This window comes from Erigeron canadensis, chromosome 5 (genome assembly GCF_010389155.1).
Source record: "Erigeron canadensis isolate Cc75 chromosome 5, C_canadensis_v1, whole genome shotgun sequence".
In the NCBI taxonomy this organism is placed as follows: Eukaryota; Viridiplantae; Streptophyta; class Magnoliopsida; order Asterales; family Asteraceae; genus Erigeron; species Erigeron canadensis.
The window spans coordinates 15,854,884-15,872,474 of NC_057765.1; the positions used below are offsets into that span (position 1 = coordinate 15,854,884).

The 17,591-nt window shown below is 31.0% G+C and overlaps 2 protein-coding genes across 3 annotated transcripts; one reads left to right on the plus strand and one right to left on the minus strand.

Moving 5' to 3' along the window:
• The first annotated feature begins 381 nt into the window (after positions 1-381).
• Positions 382-10,310, plus strand: LOC122601239. The gene is made up of 6 exons (XM_043773998.1): positions 382-552; positions 1,091-1,258; positions 8,813-8,986; positions 9,070-9,176; positions 9,261-9,484; positions 9,797-10,310. Exons 1-6 carry the CDS (start codon positions 382-384, stop codon positions 10,120-10,122), a joined length of 1,170 nt encoding a protein of 389 aa, XP_043629933.1. The 3' UTR covers positions 10,123-10,310.
• Positions 10,311-12,119: 1,809 nt separating this feature from the next.
• On the minus strand, positions 12,120-16,417 carry LOC122599209 (calreticulin). 2 transcript variants are annotated; one of them, XM_043771672.1, is made up of 14 exons: positions 16,268-16,416; positions 15,536-15,643; positions 15,216-15,408; positions 14,354-14,612; positions 14,190-14,246; positions 14,051-14,098; positions 13,879-13,965; positions 13,740-13,797; positions 13,582-13,649; positions 13,402-13,497; positions 13,269-13,313; positions 12,594-12,623; positions 12,435-12,494; positions 12,120-12,339 (listed from the first exon to the last, which is right to left on the minus strand). In XM_043771672.1, exons 1-14 carry the CDS (start codon positions 16,365-16,367, stop codon positions 12,328-12,330), a joined length of 1,221 nt encoding a protein of 406 aa, XP_043627607.1. In that variant the 5' UTR covers positions 16,368-16,416; the 3' UTR covers positions 12,120-12,327. The 2 variants fall into 2 exon arrangements, with proteins under 2 accessions (XP_043627607.1, XP_043627608.1); XM_043771673.1 differs by lacking the exons at positions 14,051-14,098; positions 14,190-14,246 and having other exon boundaries at positions 16,268-16,417.
• Between the last annotated feature and the right edge of the window lie 1,174 nt (positions 16,418-17,591).

Here is a 17,591-nt window from a genome sequence, read left to right on the forward strand (position 1 = left end):
ACTCGATAATTTTCATGATGGACGGCAATTTTCAGTGAATAAAAACCTATTATTTTATTTGTTTTATATCAGTACTTGTGATATATGTAGATTTTCATAATGACTACCCTAAAATCGTCAAAGCACACCCCAACTATTATTATTATAATAATAAAAAGAAATTTTAAACTCATCTAATACACTTCAAAGTCTTTTAATAGTGGGATGACTAAGACAAAACGCAAGTGTAAAATGGACCCAGAACCTCCTTATAAATCCCCCTCGCCTTCAACTCCATTATATAATCCTCCAATCCACGTTGTCGAATCCAAGTCACTATCGTCATAATCATCCAAATATTTTGCAAATTTTGCTTTTTCCTGTGCACACTAATCAGCAACAATGAGGGATAGTGATGATAATATTCAAAATTACTACAGCAACTGGGTAGACAATAATGCCTCTTCCGATCATAATAATCGTTATCATGAAGGAAGCAGCACCAATGCGAGAATTTTTTCATGCTTAGACCAAACCACAGACAACAATTACAATCTCCATCTGCGTCCTCAGGTCTTTTACTTTCTTTATTTTTTTCTCATGTTCTACTTAATTATATCTTATAAACCAAAATAGATGAAAATGTAATTACATGCTTTCCTTAACTTTTTTCATTTAGACTAAAAAATTACTAATTACTCATGTCACCTTATTAACGTACGTAAAATTTTCTATCATGTTAGCTAACAAGGATCAAGAATGAAATATTGATCTCATTCGAAGTCTCAAAACAAACACGCATTAATTTGCAGGGTCGTTTGAAAGCAAATTTTCCAACGATGATTATAAAACAATTTGTAGTGATTGATTTTTTGAGTAAGAGAGTTTACCCCCTATTAAGCATATATGTTACCTCAAAACAATTGAGTACAAGTAATATGTCTAATGTCATACTAGTTCATAAATACGACACCACATATATTTGGATATGTAGGGGACTATAAAAATAGTGATTAACTTTGATTTCTTGCATAGATCCTGGTAGCATTATGTGGGTGAATCATTTATAAAGTTATCTTATGTCATCTTGTTGTAAATTTAATTTGTTTAGGGAGATAGTCCGATTGGTTTGAATTTAAGGAAGTCAAAGTCTCTACTAAACTTGGTAGAAATGACGTTATCTAAGGAAAAGGAAAAAAAGTCTCAGCCTACTACAACTCCTGAGAAATTGAAGGCTTCTAATTTCCCTGCTCTTCTCTTGCAGATCGGTTCTTGGAAGGTTTGTTTCCATTAGTTTTTTTTTCCATGATACAAAGTAATTGATTAAGGTGGAAACAGAAAAAGGAATGAGCATCTGACGTGTCATTCTATCAGATTATTTTGACACTTACACTAAAGTTATACTTTTGGAACGTGACCATTAAAAGATGTGTATTAAAATATTGAAAATGTGTATGAGTAAGGAGTTCAAAACTATCCCTACCGATCTTATTATCTAAAAATCGAAAAATTTAATCCAATTTTATTTGACAAGTTGGAAATTTGAAATTTCAGATACTCAAATTTTTGAAATCTGATTTTTCATAATTTTGGTTTGGATAATGATTTTTGAAATTTTGAATATTTCTCATATAAGGGTTGGGTATTGTAAAACAAGTATTAATGTAAAACAAATAAGACAAGATCTTTACTCTTAGATCATGGTTAGATTGATGCACGAAGATTCACGAAACAATTGATACACGATGATTTTCATGATGCACGGTGATTTTTAGTAAAAAGAAACCTATTGTTTTAGTTTAATACTTGTTTTATTTTACTTAAAACCTTCTCATATATCCGATAGTACGTACGTATTTGATTAGTCTATTTCGTTTTTTACTTTCAATATCTATAGGAAAATATATTACATCATTTGTATTTTTAAGATTATTACTTCAAATTCAAACTTGATTATACACATCTTTATGCAAATTGTGACTTGAAACTAGTGATCTTTTTATATAATTTACATTGTTTAAGTACATAGATATGTAATATTTTATATTTAGGTTTTTGAAAGTTTTTAAACAAGTATCTTAATCTTAATATATACCATAAGACAGTTAAACTAATGACTTATTAACCAATCAAATCGCTCAATTTTATCAAATTGGCTTTCGCTTATGTCATCATTTAGATTAACTATAAATTAAAAATCCTATTAATCATTATCCAAAATATATTATTATATTAGTATTTATATTATTTCGTAGAAAAAGTCTCATAAATTTTCACTTTTTTGTTTTCCATCAATAATTTATATTTTTTAGACCTAAACACTTAATTTATATTTATTTTTAACAATCAACTTGAGAAATTTTTATAAAACTTACAATCATTTAATTTGTTAAAAAAAATTTCAATATATTAAATATTGTCTACAAAAAATTATTTCAAAACCTAATGACTTATTAACAAACATTAGATTAGATTTTTATAAATTATAAATATTAATATTTAGTTTAATATTTAATATAAACACAATTTGAACTGTAGATACATATCCAAAACATAATAACAAATGACGATATACAACTTCCTTATCCTAAACATAATAGGAATCACAAAACATGAGATGGTCACAAAACAAAACATGATTACAACACAGGGTTACTTGAATACTAAATCAAAGTCAATATGAACTCTATTCAAAATTCATCATATCTCTCAAATAAAAAAGGTACATAATTTTTTTTTTTTGTATATTAGGTTTTGCGTATTAATGTTTAACATTACAATTGTCACTCAAATCAAGAAACCTAATTGTTATCAAAGAGTATGAAAACAATCTTAATTGTTATCTAATTATCATAGGACAGGTGATTGAAAATAAACCTATGTGTGTTATAGGTCCGCATCATGTTCACATACATATACTTGAATGTCGAATACATGATCAAAAGTATATTTATATTTTAATTCTTAATTATCTTTCATAATAATATCACATTATGAGTACAACTGATTTTAAAAAGTTATATAATAGAGAAATTATTATAACATATGCCTTGTAAAATGAATACGACAAACAATTTCATCAATATGTCTCAGCTAATAATGACAGTGACGAACATATGATTATTGTACTACAACTTGAAAAGTGTAACACTTAAAACCCTATATCTTCAAAATTATAAGCTTTTATGACTTAAATGTATGAATATCTAATATTGATAATGTCGTAAATCCCGTGTCCAGTGTCAGACACGGGTCTAAAATCTAGTGATTTTCTATAATAAAGGAGTTGAATGTGAACAGTAGCCTTTTATCCTTTTCTGCAGTTTCAGTATATATAATATGTTTAGCAATTATAATTCAGAAAAGTGAAATGGTGGAGTGGTTGAGGCCTCCCCCTTTATGTTTTTTCTTTTTTTTGTCTTTAGTTTTGTCTTTTTGGTAATTTGAACCCATTCTCTTTTCCTTTTTTTTTTCAGCCCCTCCTATTTTCTTTTTAAATTTTTTTATTCCCTCAAATTATGTATATAAATTTGGTTTTATATAATTAAACCCCAAAAATTTTTTTTTTTTTTGGTTTTTTGAATTTTTAAATTTTTATTTTTTGTTTATACCATTTATGTTTTAGGCTTTTGTATTTATTTTAAAATTAGGTTTTCTTTTACATTTTTTTTATTACTTTGTACCAATTTTGTTTTTTTGTTATTGTTATAACTTTTGTATTCTTTTTTTGTAACATTTTGTTTTTTTAACATATTTTTTACGACTTCTTTGTAATTTTATAATTTTTCTTTGAAATTTTTAAAAACATTTTGCATTCTTTTTAATGTCACCGTCAAAAACATCCGGCTAGATATGACTACACGCTTCAAACATCGACGCCGCCCAACAGGCGGCATGTGAACCACCTAGTTACAAATATACAATATGACAATTAAAGTATTAAGAAACCTAAATGGATATTTAAAGATTTTATAAATTTGAAGTATAATCCTTTTAAAAAATTCAGATATTTCGGATATCCGGTCTTCAATTCGAATAGTGAAAATCAGTTTCCGAAATTCTAGATATACAAAATTCAGATATTCAAAATTCGGATATCTAAATACTCTGGACACTTCTAATATACATTAATTAATATTTAATGTGTGTGTGTGTTTTGGGGGGGGGGGGGATGATGACGATGACGATTACATTTAAGTGGACATCGTTGACTGACGAGGGTGTAAAGGAGAAATTAATTAATTATATGGTGTATTTTGATTATAGATAAGAAAAAGGATGAGTCATAAGATGCATAATGCTTGGTAATAAGTATACGGGTAGAGAGCCAGATACAGGTGCATCGCACCAGCCCTTGGTGTGTCGCACCACCCATTTGGTGCGTTGCACCTAGGGTGCCGACCAGCAACTCAACTTTTAAACTTGCTCTAAACGATTCCCATTCGATCTCAAACCCTTAGCCCGACCTGGGGACATAAAATTGACCTTTTTAATGATACTTTTGATGACTCAAATCAATCATTGAAACCTTTAATCATTGGCTAACATATAGCAATCGTTTGATCACCCGAAAACATGAAATCGGTAAACGTTTAATCAATTAACCCAACCCAAACCCCATGGCCTGGATTGAATACTTATCTCTGACTCATGAGATCAGATTTCAAAGGGAAGATTACCTATATTACCTGTAGATGACTTAGGGAATTCAAGATCTTAACAAAACTTGCTCGAAACACCACGAAACGGAAGAATTCGATGAAGGATTGCTATGGAAGAGGGAAGGGGGCGACTATGGGGTCTCAATCACGTAATAGTGCAGAAGAATGACAATTAGGGATGCCTAATTGCCACTTAACCCCTGGCCATCAACTCCTAAAGTTCTACTTTAGATCCCTCGACTTATAAACATTACTTTCATAACCTAACTTTCTTACCGGGAGTCTTAACATTCTAACAAGCACTTAATTACTTAACTTTACTTCAATTACTTTCATTAATCATCACATTGATCATATCATAATAACCACATATGCATTTATTCACATAATCCCTTATAGGGTACATAAACATAACGGACCCAACGTTAACTAACGGAAAGTCAAATAGTCAAACATAAAATGTTTGGGATATTACAATTATTATTATTATTATTATTATTATTATTATTATTATTATTATGTTTTGTGTTAAGATCCACCCAAACGGGGACAATCAAATAAGAACAACATTAAAATAAAAACACGATGAGAAAACTTAAAAACTACATTTTAATGCATTAAAAGTCCATAAAACTAACATAGTGTATAACTATTTATCATTATCTAAGTGTTTAACAGCATATTGGTCCATCAAAATCGAGAAAAATCATGTTTTTTATTTTGCGCATCCATCTTGGATGCATATTCATCAAAATAATGCATCCAACAAAAAACGGAATTTTTTCGCTTTTGATGGATCAATGTATAGTTAAACACTTAAAAATGATAATTAGTTAAGCACTATGTTAGTTTAATGAACTTTTAATGCATGAAAATGATGTTTTTAAGTGTTCTCGCCATTTTTATTTTAAGAGTGTTCTTACCTAAATGCAGTGTCATCCCAGAGGAATTATGGACCTCGACCGAAGGGAAAAAAAAGCTTCAGAAGACAGGTGCAACAATTATAATTATATAAATTAAGATATAAAAATGACGATAAGTATTATATCAATAAACTTAACAAAAGTTATTGTTCAAAAAATTAAGAAAACAATACATAATCATACTATTGATATAACATTCCTTTTTTTTTAAAACAAATTGGTAATAGCTAGCCGATGATTCGTGTAGTTATCCTGACATTTTTCATAGAAAATTGGTTATCAACTCTTCATAGTTTATAATCATACAATTGATCGTAGATTCGTAGGCTTTAGCAGACAACATACATAGCAGCACAAATTTAGTTTTTTTAAGAGGTGTAATATTATTTTTTTTATCCATAAAAGATTGTAAGTGGGCTTCTTTTTTTTGGTTAAGTATCAAGGTATAATTTTTGGATAATTGTTAAGATTTGTGATTAACTTAGTTAAAAACATATATATCTATAAACATTATAAAACAATAGTTATCCTGACATTTTAAAGGCATCCACCTCAACTTAAACCTATTTTTAAACATTGACACGTAAGATTTTTCTTACATGGCATCCCCATATTTGTTTCCCACAATATGTTTATAATAATAATAACAAAATAATAATAATAATAATAATAATAATAATAATAATAATAGAATTTTTCTTATATGGCATCCCCATATTGGATTTTTCTTACACGGCATCCCCATATTTGTTTCCCATAATATGTTTATAAATAATAATAAAATAATAATAACAATAATAATAATATTTTATTTGCTATTGTTTTCAATATATTATTATCTTCTAATAGTGTTACCATAGTTATATAAATGCCTTCGTAGGTGATTGTTGCTTTTAAAAGTTTTTAAAAAGTGATTTTGCTTACTTCTTAAATGCTACTCTACAAATTTTGTTGTCAAATGATGTATTTTTTACTAATATATATTTTATTTGAATGAGTGCGGTGATACATATTGATTTACAAAAATAATGGGATGTTATAGTCTTAACTTTTATTACACCATAACTAATTTTATATCTATCAATAGTGCATAAGATATAATATCTAAATCTTTCATATCATTTGTTATTTGAAAGGTTTAATCTATTGGATATATAATTAGATAAAAAAAAATTAAGTATGATATTCATAAATAATTAAATAAAATCTCGAATATAATTAACTAACTATTTAATCAAATCAATCTAAAATGTTTCATTAAATCTCTTCATTTTCAGCTCTTCATGTCTTTGTCTTTTCACTGTGTCAATCAAAAGGCAAAGCGATAAAAAACAACCATGTTGGTATATACGTTTATTTTGGTTTTTGACCGTGCCAAACAAATATTGATCGAAACGACCATGTCAATTTATATGTTTATCGTGAACTAATAGTTGATCTTTATAAATTGGGTTGTTTAACTGAATTTTAAGAATTTTGTAACCTAACATATTCTCACTAAAATTTCGTATCTTATATGTTAATTATGCAATAAGTATTTTACTTTTTATTCATGTACTTTTAGAAAAATAAACATAAATATTACTCCATATAATAGTATGCTAACTATACAAAACTTAATTGATAATATTAAAACTTTAATAAAATTTAAATTAACAGCCGCACATCGTACGGGTAAAAAACCTTGTTTTATGTATATATACACAAAAAAAATAAAAAATCAGACCCCTTAAAAAATCAGACCTCAGTCAGTTGACCACCTCATACCATGTCTAAGCTGTCCTTACCAGAATGTTACCTTTAAATGGCATCATTCTTCATAATATGTTATCAAAACCCCGTCTTTTTGTGATTTCGTATATTGCACCAGAGCAACATGTTCGACCACAATCAATTCAAGAAAAATAAGATTAAAAAAAAAAGGAAAAGAAATAAAATCCAATCAATACACCTTTATGTGATTTCCATGTTGTTTTATTACTTTTATAAACTCATTTACCCCTTTTAACAATTTAAAATTTGACATTACTAATCATTGTGTCATCTTATCCTTCTTTACATTGTATACTCATAAATAGGGTTAATGTGAGAACACATATATGAAAAGAACTGTGAAAACCATTAGTTTTCCTTCCACTTTCTTCTTTTTTGTGTGATTTTTTTTTTTTTTTAATTTTAATTTTTCATTTTTTGAAAATTTTTTTGTTTTTTATTTTCTTTTAACAAAAACCCATTTCAAAAAAAAAAAAAATTTTTTTAAAAATTTTTTTTTTATAAAAACTCATATAGGTTACGTGTTAAAACGTATGTATACGGTACGGGCGTTGCCCTACATCCGTTCTAAAAGGGTTGTCACCGGACGCATATAGGAATGGTATAAATTTGATGGGCGGCGATCCAAGAGATACTGATGGTTGTTACGGTACGGGCATAACCCTTAATTCTAAGGGCAAGCCCATGGAGATGATTTTTCAATGGTTCTCACGGTTATCACCATATATGTTGGTTCTCACTTGATCCCTTCACTATATATATATATATATATATATAGTGGAACAATAAAATAAGAACAGTCTTAAATTAAGAACGCGGTGAGAACACTTAAAAACTACATTTTGATGCATTAAAAGTCCATAAAACTAACATAATGCATAACTAATTATCATTATTTAAGTGTTTAACAACACATTAGTCTCTCAAAATCGAGAAAATCATGTTTTTTTTTTGTGCATGGATGCATATTCATCAAAATGATGCATCCAACAAAAAACGTAAATTTTTTTATTTTGACGGATCAATGTGTTATAAAACACTTAGACTGTATTCTTTAGTTTTGGTTAATGAAGAAAGGAAAGGAAATGGGAGGGGAATAAATCATCCTAATTTTGATAGGAAAGATGTTGGAACAATTTCACTATAACTTCCCCTCCTTCTCCTCCCCTCTCCCCTCCTTTACAACTTTTAAAAAATTTTAAAAATGCAATTGATAAATTTTCCCTTCCCAATCTTTTCCTTTCTTCATTAAAAAATTCTTAATAATACAGTGTTAAATAATGATAATTAGTTATGCACCATGTTAGTTTTATGGACTTTTAATGCATGAAAATGATGTTTTTAAGTGTTCTCACCATTTTTATTTTCAACTTGTTCTCACTGGAGTGTTACCTTGGTTCCTTTGTTCCCCATATGTATTTCCTTACCACCAGAAAAGACGCATACACTTTGTTAACTTAGTTTATACATGTGCAGAGAATTTCAAGAAACGAAGGAGAATTAGTTGCCAAACTCTATTATGCAAAGAAAAAATTAGTTTGGGAATTTCTCGATGGACCTCTAAAGAATAAGATCGAAATACAATGGTCAGAAATCTCAGCCATTAGAGCCTATATATACGAAGGCCACCATGGACGTCTAGAAATCGAGGTTTTCTTCATATCTTTTATTAATTCGACTTATTTTGATTTTGTATATTACCGTTTGTGTGACAAAATTAACATATTTCGTAGTTAAACCAACCACCACAATTCGGTCGAGAGATCAATCCCCAACCACGAAAACATACACAATGGAAACAAACTACAGATTTTACTGAAGGCCAAGCATCGGTTTATAGGTACTCTACCAAGTTTTTTCTTATAAATATTGTCGCATACTACAGGTCCTAATTTCTAAAGATGTGTTTTAATGTTGTTTCCAGACGACATTCGGTCATTTTTCCAGCCGGTGTTCTCGATAAGCATTATGAGAAGCTTCTTCAATGTGACAACAGGCTTTTCGATTTGAGCAAGCATCCTTTTCCAATTAACAACTACCCATATTTTTATCATGACCCAAATCATTACGTACACTACTCATGTGCAAATGCTCATATTCATCCATACACTCACGCTGGAGATCCTGATTCCAATTCCGTAACATCAGGTAAAATACTAGGTTTTTTTTTCCAGGTTTCTTGGTTATCAAAAACCAAAGGTTCTCCTATAGGTCGGGTGAGCAGGAATCACTGGTTAATATTTTTTAAATAGATTTTTCTAATGACAGACTTAGAGATATACTAACATATAACAAAAAGAATGTCAGTCAAAACAATATCATCGCAGCAATACTTATATTTATAAATAAATAGATTACCTAACTATTAGAGATATAAGATAACTAATTAACGTTTTGAAATGGTCACCTCACCTCTACTTAAATTCATTTAATTGATCCATTAATTTTTATGATATATAGTAGCACCATTCCAGTATATCAAAGAAAGTTCAACAAGGCACACAAATAAAAACCACGAAAGAGGAAGCAATCAATTTGAATTGATTATTTCTGCAACTTCCACTGGAATAGAAGATCAATTCATACCATATCATCGGCAGGAACCATGGACTCAAGTTCGACAAACGACATCGTTACATGAGGAAATTTATTCAACTGGCAACGAAGTCAGCTATGGATACGGAACCGCAGAGTCCAATTCTTGGGTAGGTATGACAGATGTCTATGGACTTCCATGGGAGCGTGGGATGTACGAAAACCAAGACTATGATCCCAATTGGACATAGGCAAATCACTTGTTTTAACAAGTGTAAAAAAATGAGAGTGACATTAGATTCACGCTTCAAACTTTTCAGAGTGAGGATTGTCTATTTACTATTACTATTATTTTTCTTTTTTTGGTGGTGGTTTTCTCACTTTTTTCATTTTGTGGTTTGGTAACAAATAAAACTATGATAAAGGGGTGTTATTTTGACTTGACAACAGAACGTGTATCAAACAATTACTGACGTGAATAAACAAAAATAAATAAAAGAGAAAATGTCACAAATGGTCCCTGTGGTTATTCATATTTGCATTTTGCCCCTTGTGTTTTTTTTTCCATTGCTAATAGTCCCTTGGTTTTTTATTTTCGTTGCTAGTGGTCCCTGACACTAACATCGGTTAGTTTTTGACAGTCAAACCCCTCACGTGCATACCACGTGTCGTCTTTTTGCCAACTATAAGGACTATTTGTGATATAATAACTTATACATATGCCATCCTCATCCAACTTTCTTTTTCCTATCACCACCAAACTTCGATAAAATGTCTTTTTTTCATTTCTTTCTTGATCTAAACAAGTTCAATTAAGATGTATACATACATATATCTAATCATTAAATAATATACCTAATTCCATCACCACCACCAGTCCAATACCAGTGAAGAAAAAAAAGGGAATGGTAGTGATTTACATCCGATAAAATTAATTTACAAACAACAATATATGACGCTTCTATAGTTTTATATATGAAATCAATTTCACATCACACATAACTTGGCCTATAATTCCTTGGGAATAATGACCCCCATTAAGGCCCATATCCATTTGGTCATATAGATATACACATTGGTATCCCATTGACCGCACAGATAGTTGCATACACATTGTCAGAAAAACATTTGAAAAGGAAAAACAAAATAGCAGTCTACCAATAAATGAAGCCAGGAACAGGAATCACAAGCTTTATTGGAGTGAGTGAGTATATCTTTAGTGTACATATACATGTTTTTTTCCGTTCGATCATCCCCGTCTGAAGTGGGTTTTTTTTGAAGTTTTATTGTTTTTATCGGTTACGGTTTTTTTCACTCATTGATCTTGCTTTCCAAATACCCTGGACCCAAGGCTACCATCGTCAGTGTTAATTGCAGCTTTTTTTAACATCCAACGTCGACACGAGCCGCGGTGGTGGACGATTGTGGTTGCTTCCATTGTTTGCGGTGGAACTTTTTGTGAAATCGGGTTCACGATTCGAAATCCCTTTGTTGGGTAACTTCGGGCCACCCCCTGCCTAGTTGCTGGCACCCCCACCTGGTCGGCGACCACCCAAGGTATGGTGGTTGATGGCGGCGTTGTGGTGGTGCTTCTTGCTCTCCATTGTTAGTGGCATCGTAACTCGAAACTCTCACTTTGCCATTTTTTATTTTTGATTTTTATTACCATTTGGTGAGATGAGTGGAATGAGACTGATTTATTAATAAAATTGAATTGGTTGTAGTGGCTGATTGGTGTAGTGTATATTATATTGATAGTTTTTGGGATTTGTTGGTTTTATTGTTGTTGTTGATGATGAATAAGACAAAAAAGAAGATAGAGATAAAAGTGTATATATGGTGGTTGTAGGGCTTGAATGGACAATTATACCCTTATTAACGGTTCAAAACTAAAAGGTGTTAGAGCTAGGGACTGCTTGCAATAAAAATGAAAAACTAATGGATGATTAGCAATGAAAAAAAAACACAAGGGGCAAAATGCTAATATGAACAACCACAGGGACCATTTATGACATTTTCTCTGAATAAAGAAACACCTGATACTAAAGGGATGTTAACCACTTAATTACCATGTTACTAGAGAACTTGCTAAAATACAATTTGATTTTATGGAACTACACTTGGATTGTCTGTTTCACCCTTTTACTCTTTGATTTTAGGGAATTATCTTTCATTTATGAATTAAACTACTGGTAAATGATATCTAATCAAGTGACAGTTCTTTTGAGTCATACTACAAGAAGAAACGTAATCAGCACACAAATTCTGCTCCATTCTATTAATAATCCGACGGTTAAATTTCTCAAAGCAATTCAAATCAAGGGCAGAAAATCTGCATTACATTTCCCAATTGTTTCATATCCTATTATAAAAAAGGCCTAAAACTGTCACTAAAGCAAACAAAGTCTTGAAAAATGCTAATTGCTCGATAGCTCAGGATTCAAGTTATCTTCCCTCTATAGCTCATCCTGCACTCAAATTTACAGAAAAACAAAGGATGAGAAAGGGTGGTTTGAAAACAATGTTGCGATACAACAATGTTCACTTTAATCATATCTTTTACCTTGACATCACTTTCATCGGACTCATCCTCATCTTCTGCTTCGGCATCATCATTCTCAGCCTGAACCAAATGTTATCTCATCAATCATCACCCTTATGATTCAAAAACTTTCAATGTGGAATTTCTTTTATTTACAAAAAAGGCAGAGAGAATCCTTACATCAGATTCAGTCGGGTCATCCTTTGATTCCTGAAAATGATAAGAGTTGTAAGAAATGGTCCAACTAATGTACTATAGTATTTTTGTCTTCTGCCATTTATGGGGTTCTTATTACATATTTGGTAGTTGCCTATTTTTGGTAATTTATGACCCAATTTGGCAACATTTCAGCTGTTTTGGTATCTAAGTTTGATAAGCGGGTAAAAAAGGGTCATGTACTCATGTCAGGGGCTACTTGGGCTACTTATTACCCAAAAGTTTTTAGTTTTTTTCTAAAGTAGATATACTTGTGTTTTTTTTTCTTATTTTATTTCTTTTATAAAAGGCTTTTTTTATATAGTAAGTGTTGTTACATATATAATTACAAACTCCCAATTTAAATTATTTTTATCAAGCAATCTACAAATTGCAAACATTTGGATAGCTTTCGACTCATTCAATCCGTTTTCTCATTAGCTATCTTTTTTGGACCTATATGGCTCATTAGAGAGAAAACAGATCCAACAATTCATCCATTCAAAGCAAATAAAGCCTTGAGATTTGCATGAATTCCATCTACAAGGTATGTTGATTCACAAATAGCACTCACGGTATGAATGCTATTTAATAAACAAAACAAAGGGCAATATTAAGACCGTGAGAAGAGTTAAAAATATAACTACAAAATAATCATACCTCTTCCTCCTTCTTTTCTAGCTCTTCAAATGCTGCCTTTTCAGCCTAACAGATTCAAAATAATAATGAGTGTTAGAAAAAAGTAACATGAATTACTGTCGTAAGTTTATAAATAAATATAGAAATTACTTACATCTTTTTGTTTGCCCCATGTTTCTTCTGCCATTTGTTTGGCATATTCAGGATCATCACATATCAAGACATTGTCAAACAAAGTTCCAGATTTTACCTGAAAAGCATCACATTTGTTTTAGGATTTGACCATCAGGAGATGCATAACAATACATACTTTATGTAATTATGAAATGATTACCTGCCATAGCTCAATGCCAACATACTTCAACTTGGGAAAAACATAAAGTTCAGGGTCATCCTTAAAATCTACAGTTTAAAAGTAATACATTGGCGATTCAAAGTCGAAGAGTAAACTATAGGCAAGAAGATATCAGTAACGCCTTTATAGATAAATACCTGGGTTATCAATCATAGGTGCCTTCCATTTCCCTTGGTAGTTTGGGTTCTTGATTTTCTGTCAAGAAAAAAGAAACATGTTTAGAAAACATGGTTCTTATTAATACAAATAAATGACTGAAAATAGAAGTACACAAACCTTCGCCTTCCAAGGACCCTTGTACTCGGGGTTTGGAATAGTTGGAACCGTCCACTCACCATCTTCCTCATCATCCCAATCTTCAGGCTGTGAAATTTTATCTCAAACATCAGGAAATATATAATTCGAAATATGTTCACATTAACCAGAATGCAACAAGAATGATGCATACCTTTTTGGCTTCTGGGTCTGGGATTTCCTTTGGAATGTCATCATAACCCTGATTATTATCCGAAAAAACAGACATTTTAAATTCCCCTATTAAAAATAAAAAATAAAAAAGAATATCGGAAGCTATGGTTTTATACTACCTCAGGTTTCTTGTCTTCAGGGTCAGGAATGAACTCCTTGTCATCCCAATCTTCAGGCTATCATCATCAAAATAAAATAACGAAGTGAGGATTTCAAACATAAATATATAAATAATCTGTTAACATAAATAAACTAAGGGTAACACCTGGATGTTTGAATTTACCTTTTTGGCTTCGGGGTCCTTAATCTGCTTTGCAGGGAGAAGATCCCAGTCAGAGTACAAGCTTCCTGTTTGTTTCTCTACATTATCGATGAGGATAGTGTAGGTAGCATCAGGGCGAAGGATGAAAGTATATACATGCGAAAGCTGGTCAGTTTCACATGGAACATCTTTCTTGATCAATTTGTTTTCCCCGTTGTATGTGAGGATTGCGTGAACTTTCTTTGTAGCATACCCACAGATATCAGGTCCAAACATGATACTGCAGTTTAAAATTAACACTTGGATTTTAGCGTATATAAACAGACAAATATATATATATATATATGGGAAACCCTATATGAAAAAAGGGAATATAAGGTTGTCCGACACCTAAGCTTAGGTGTAGAACCCCTCACATACTAATATTTTATTATTTATTGTTTAATGAATAAATGTCTGTGCCCCCATGATTTTTATGGTTTAAAAAATTGGGATAAGTATTTTGTAATGTAACAAACTTTGAACGAATGTCTATAGTAGGAAATAACTAAAGTTGTGTGTATTGTATGTAAACAACTCGAAAATAATGTTTATTGTATGTAAGAAAATGTATTCGACCAATTAAAATCAGACAAGTGGCACCTTTATATGGTTGTCACGTATGTAAGCTTGCATACAATAAACATTTTTTAAAGTTGTTTACATACAATACACAAAACTTTAGTTATTTCCTACTATAGACATTCGTCCAAAGTTTGTTACATTCCAGAATGTTTATCCCTAAATAAATTTATATGTGAGTGTCCGGCATCTAAGCTTAGGTACCTAACAGCCTTATATTCTCATCCCCCTATATATATATATATGAGAATGTGATAATAACCTGTATGGGGTGTCACCGCCAAATTTGGTCTGGTCAACATCACCACTGAGCAATTTCATATAACCACCACCACAATCAAGTTTCTGCTCATGCTTAACAGAAAACTGAAAAACTAATGTTTTGTCTTTGTTGCTGAATTCAGGGTACTCAGCAGATATGGCATAAAATCTGTAGTCTTCACTTGTCTGAATACCTATAACAGTTAAAAGAAGGAAAAAAATAACATAGTTACATAACAAAGTTTGTATTAATAACAAACAATTAGTCCAGAATTTGTATAACGAAACGAAATGAATGAAGAATGTGGCATGGTTGTGTACCTTTATCATTGGCATCACCGTTCCATTTTCCGGAGGTGTAATTCCACTCCCCAGCCATGTTCTCATCTTTCTTCCAGTCAGATTTAACCCACCTGTTTTCCCATCCATCTGTCTCCCCATACACAAACAAACAAATAAATAAAACCAACCAACCAACCAAATATACATATCATATTCAACATTGTTAGTTCATACAAAAAAAAAAAGCAAGATCATGTAGTGTCCACAAATATTAGTTTCAACGTTACTACTCTAAAATGAAAACCGAAAAAAAAAAATGACATCCTGCATGCTGCTTCTGCTACTAAATGCTGATTATTATAAGTAAGAAAATATTATTTAGTCATTATCTCCTCCTGTGCCAGCAACAAGTGATATATCATTCAAATGAAACAAACAAACAGGCCATATGTTGCTGATTATCTATATCTATACCTATACCTACACAAACAGATGTAATTTAAGCAAAAATCAATCCGATCTATACAAATCAATCAGCTATGAAACAAATTCACTCTGATCTACTGTTATTATCATCTTAGCTTTAACAGATTCAAGATATTAACAGGCCATATGCTGCTGATTTTATCTATATATCTATACCTACACCTATACATATACAAACAGATCTAACTTAAGCAAAAAATGATCTGATCTGTAACGATCAATGCGATGTTATCAATCTAAACTATAACAGATTGCCAGTAAATATATGTGGAAGAAGAAAATAACCTTCAAAACGTTCTTCGAAGAAGACTTTAGCTGAAACGATTGAACATAGTAGCAGTAGAGAAAGAATCGTAGGGTTTAATATCCTCATCCTATTCGCCATCTCTGTTTGTTTGTGTCAGTCAGTGTGTTTGTGAGGGAGCAATGGTAGTGGTGAGGGTTTTAATTATATATACTCGCAAGACTTTAGACTTTGTTTCCATCGAGGCGTTGAGTTTTATCAATTCCACGTGGAGATTTACGATAACATGGACCAATGAGAATCGGACATCTCAATGATTTGTGTCACGGATGCAACGTGGATGATGCTTATTGGATGTTACTACGAGCCGGCTGACCACACCTCATGTATATTTCAAGTTTAATAGATTACCGTTTTAGTCCAAATTATTTTGCCTCGTCAACACTTTTGGTCCTATATAGTAATGTCAGTTTAAAAATTCATTACTAGTCAGCCACTTAATGAGTATTTTCATCATTCCCTTAACACAGGACCAAAAGTGTAATTAACTAACAGGATTTTTTTATTGTATCAATAATGCATATTATCATGATCTATCTCATCAATTACTACAAATCTAATATAGATCAAATACAATCAATTACAAACATCACCTGATTTCATATCTAAAATCTCAATCACATTCATCATCAATCTAAACTCATCAATCTAAACACTTCAATTTTAATTATATATATATATAAAACACATCTGAACACAATATATTTTCTCAAATCTACAAATTCACAACTATCTGTTATATCAATATCTAACAACCCCTTTTTGTTTATATACATTAATGGAACATCAACATCAAATAGGAAAAAGATTTGGTAAAGTATGCAATACCTATCTTAAATAAAACAAGGGGAGATTATGTAAAGTTCAGGGGGGTTTATATAAAATTCAGGGAGGATTTTGTATGTTTATCAAATTCGAATGTTTAATTTGTAACTATTTTTAATGTGGCAATATCTAGGCTTTAGTAAAGTGATTCGGAAGCCAAATGTGTAACACCCCAACTAAGGCGGAACAATGAGATGTACAGAAAGTCGAGTATTCAAAACAAAGGATTATAAATAACATTCACCATAGTTTTATTTGATAAAAGAATTTACAAATGTACAAGCATGTGAACCAATTTCCAAGTACAAATGCGTCCACCGTACTTGAATATTAAGTTCGCAAAAGAAATAACAAGCACATGAAGTAGTATACTACAATGATCAAGGCGGATTCCATTGCCTATCACGAGGTTTGATCTTTGACTCCAAAGGGCAACGCAAATAATCATGAAGCATATAAATCCTCAATGCTTAAGCTTAT

What these genes read in the sequence shown, in the direction of transcription:
- LOC122601239 (XM_043773998.1), top strand. Translation starts at nt 382, where the DNA reads ATGAGGGATAGTGATGATAATATTCAAAATTACTACAGCAACTGGGTA. An exon ending in TGCAGATCGGTTCTTGGAAG is followed by an intron (nt 1,259 to 8,812) that starts GTTTGTTTCCAT and finishes ATACATGTGCAG; the next exon opens with AGAATTTCAAGAAACGAAGG. An exon ending in ATGGACGTCTAGAAATCGAG is followed by an intron (nt 8,987 to 9,069) that starts GTTTTCTTCATA and finishes CATATTTCGTAG; the next exon opens with TTAAACCAACCACCACAATT.
- LOC122599209 (XM_043771672.1), bottom strand. Translation starts at nt 16,367, where the DNA reads ATGGCGAATAGGATGAGGATATTAAACCCTACGATTCTTTCTCTACTG. An exon ending in CATGGGGCAAACAAAAAGAT is followed by an intron (nt 13,314 to 13,401) that starts GTAAGTAATTTC and finishes TGAATCTGTTAG; the next exon opens with GCTGAAAAGGCAGCATTTGA. An exon ending in ATGACCCGACTGAATCTGAT is followed by an intron (nt 12,495 to 12,593) that starts GTAAGGATTCTC and finishes CATTTGGTTCAG; the next exon opens with GCTGAGAATGATGATGCCGA.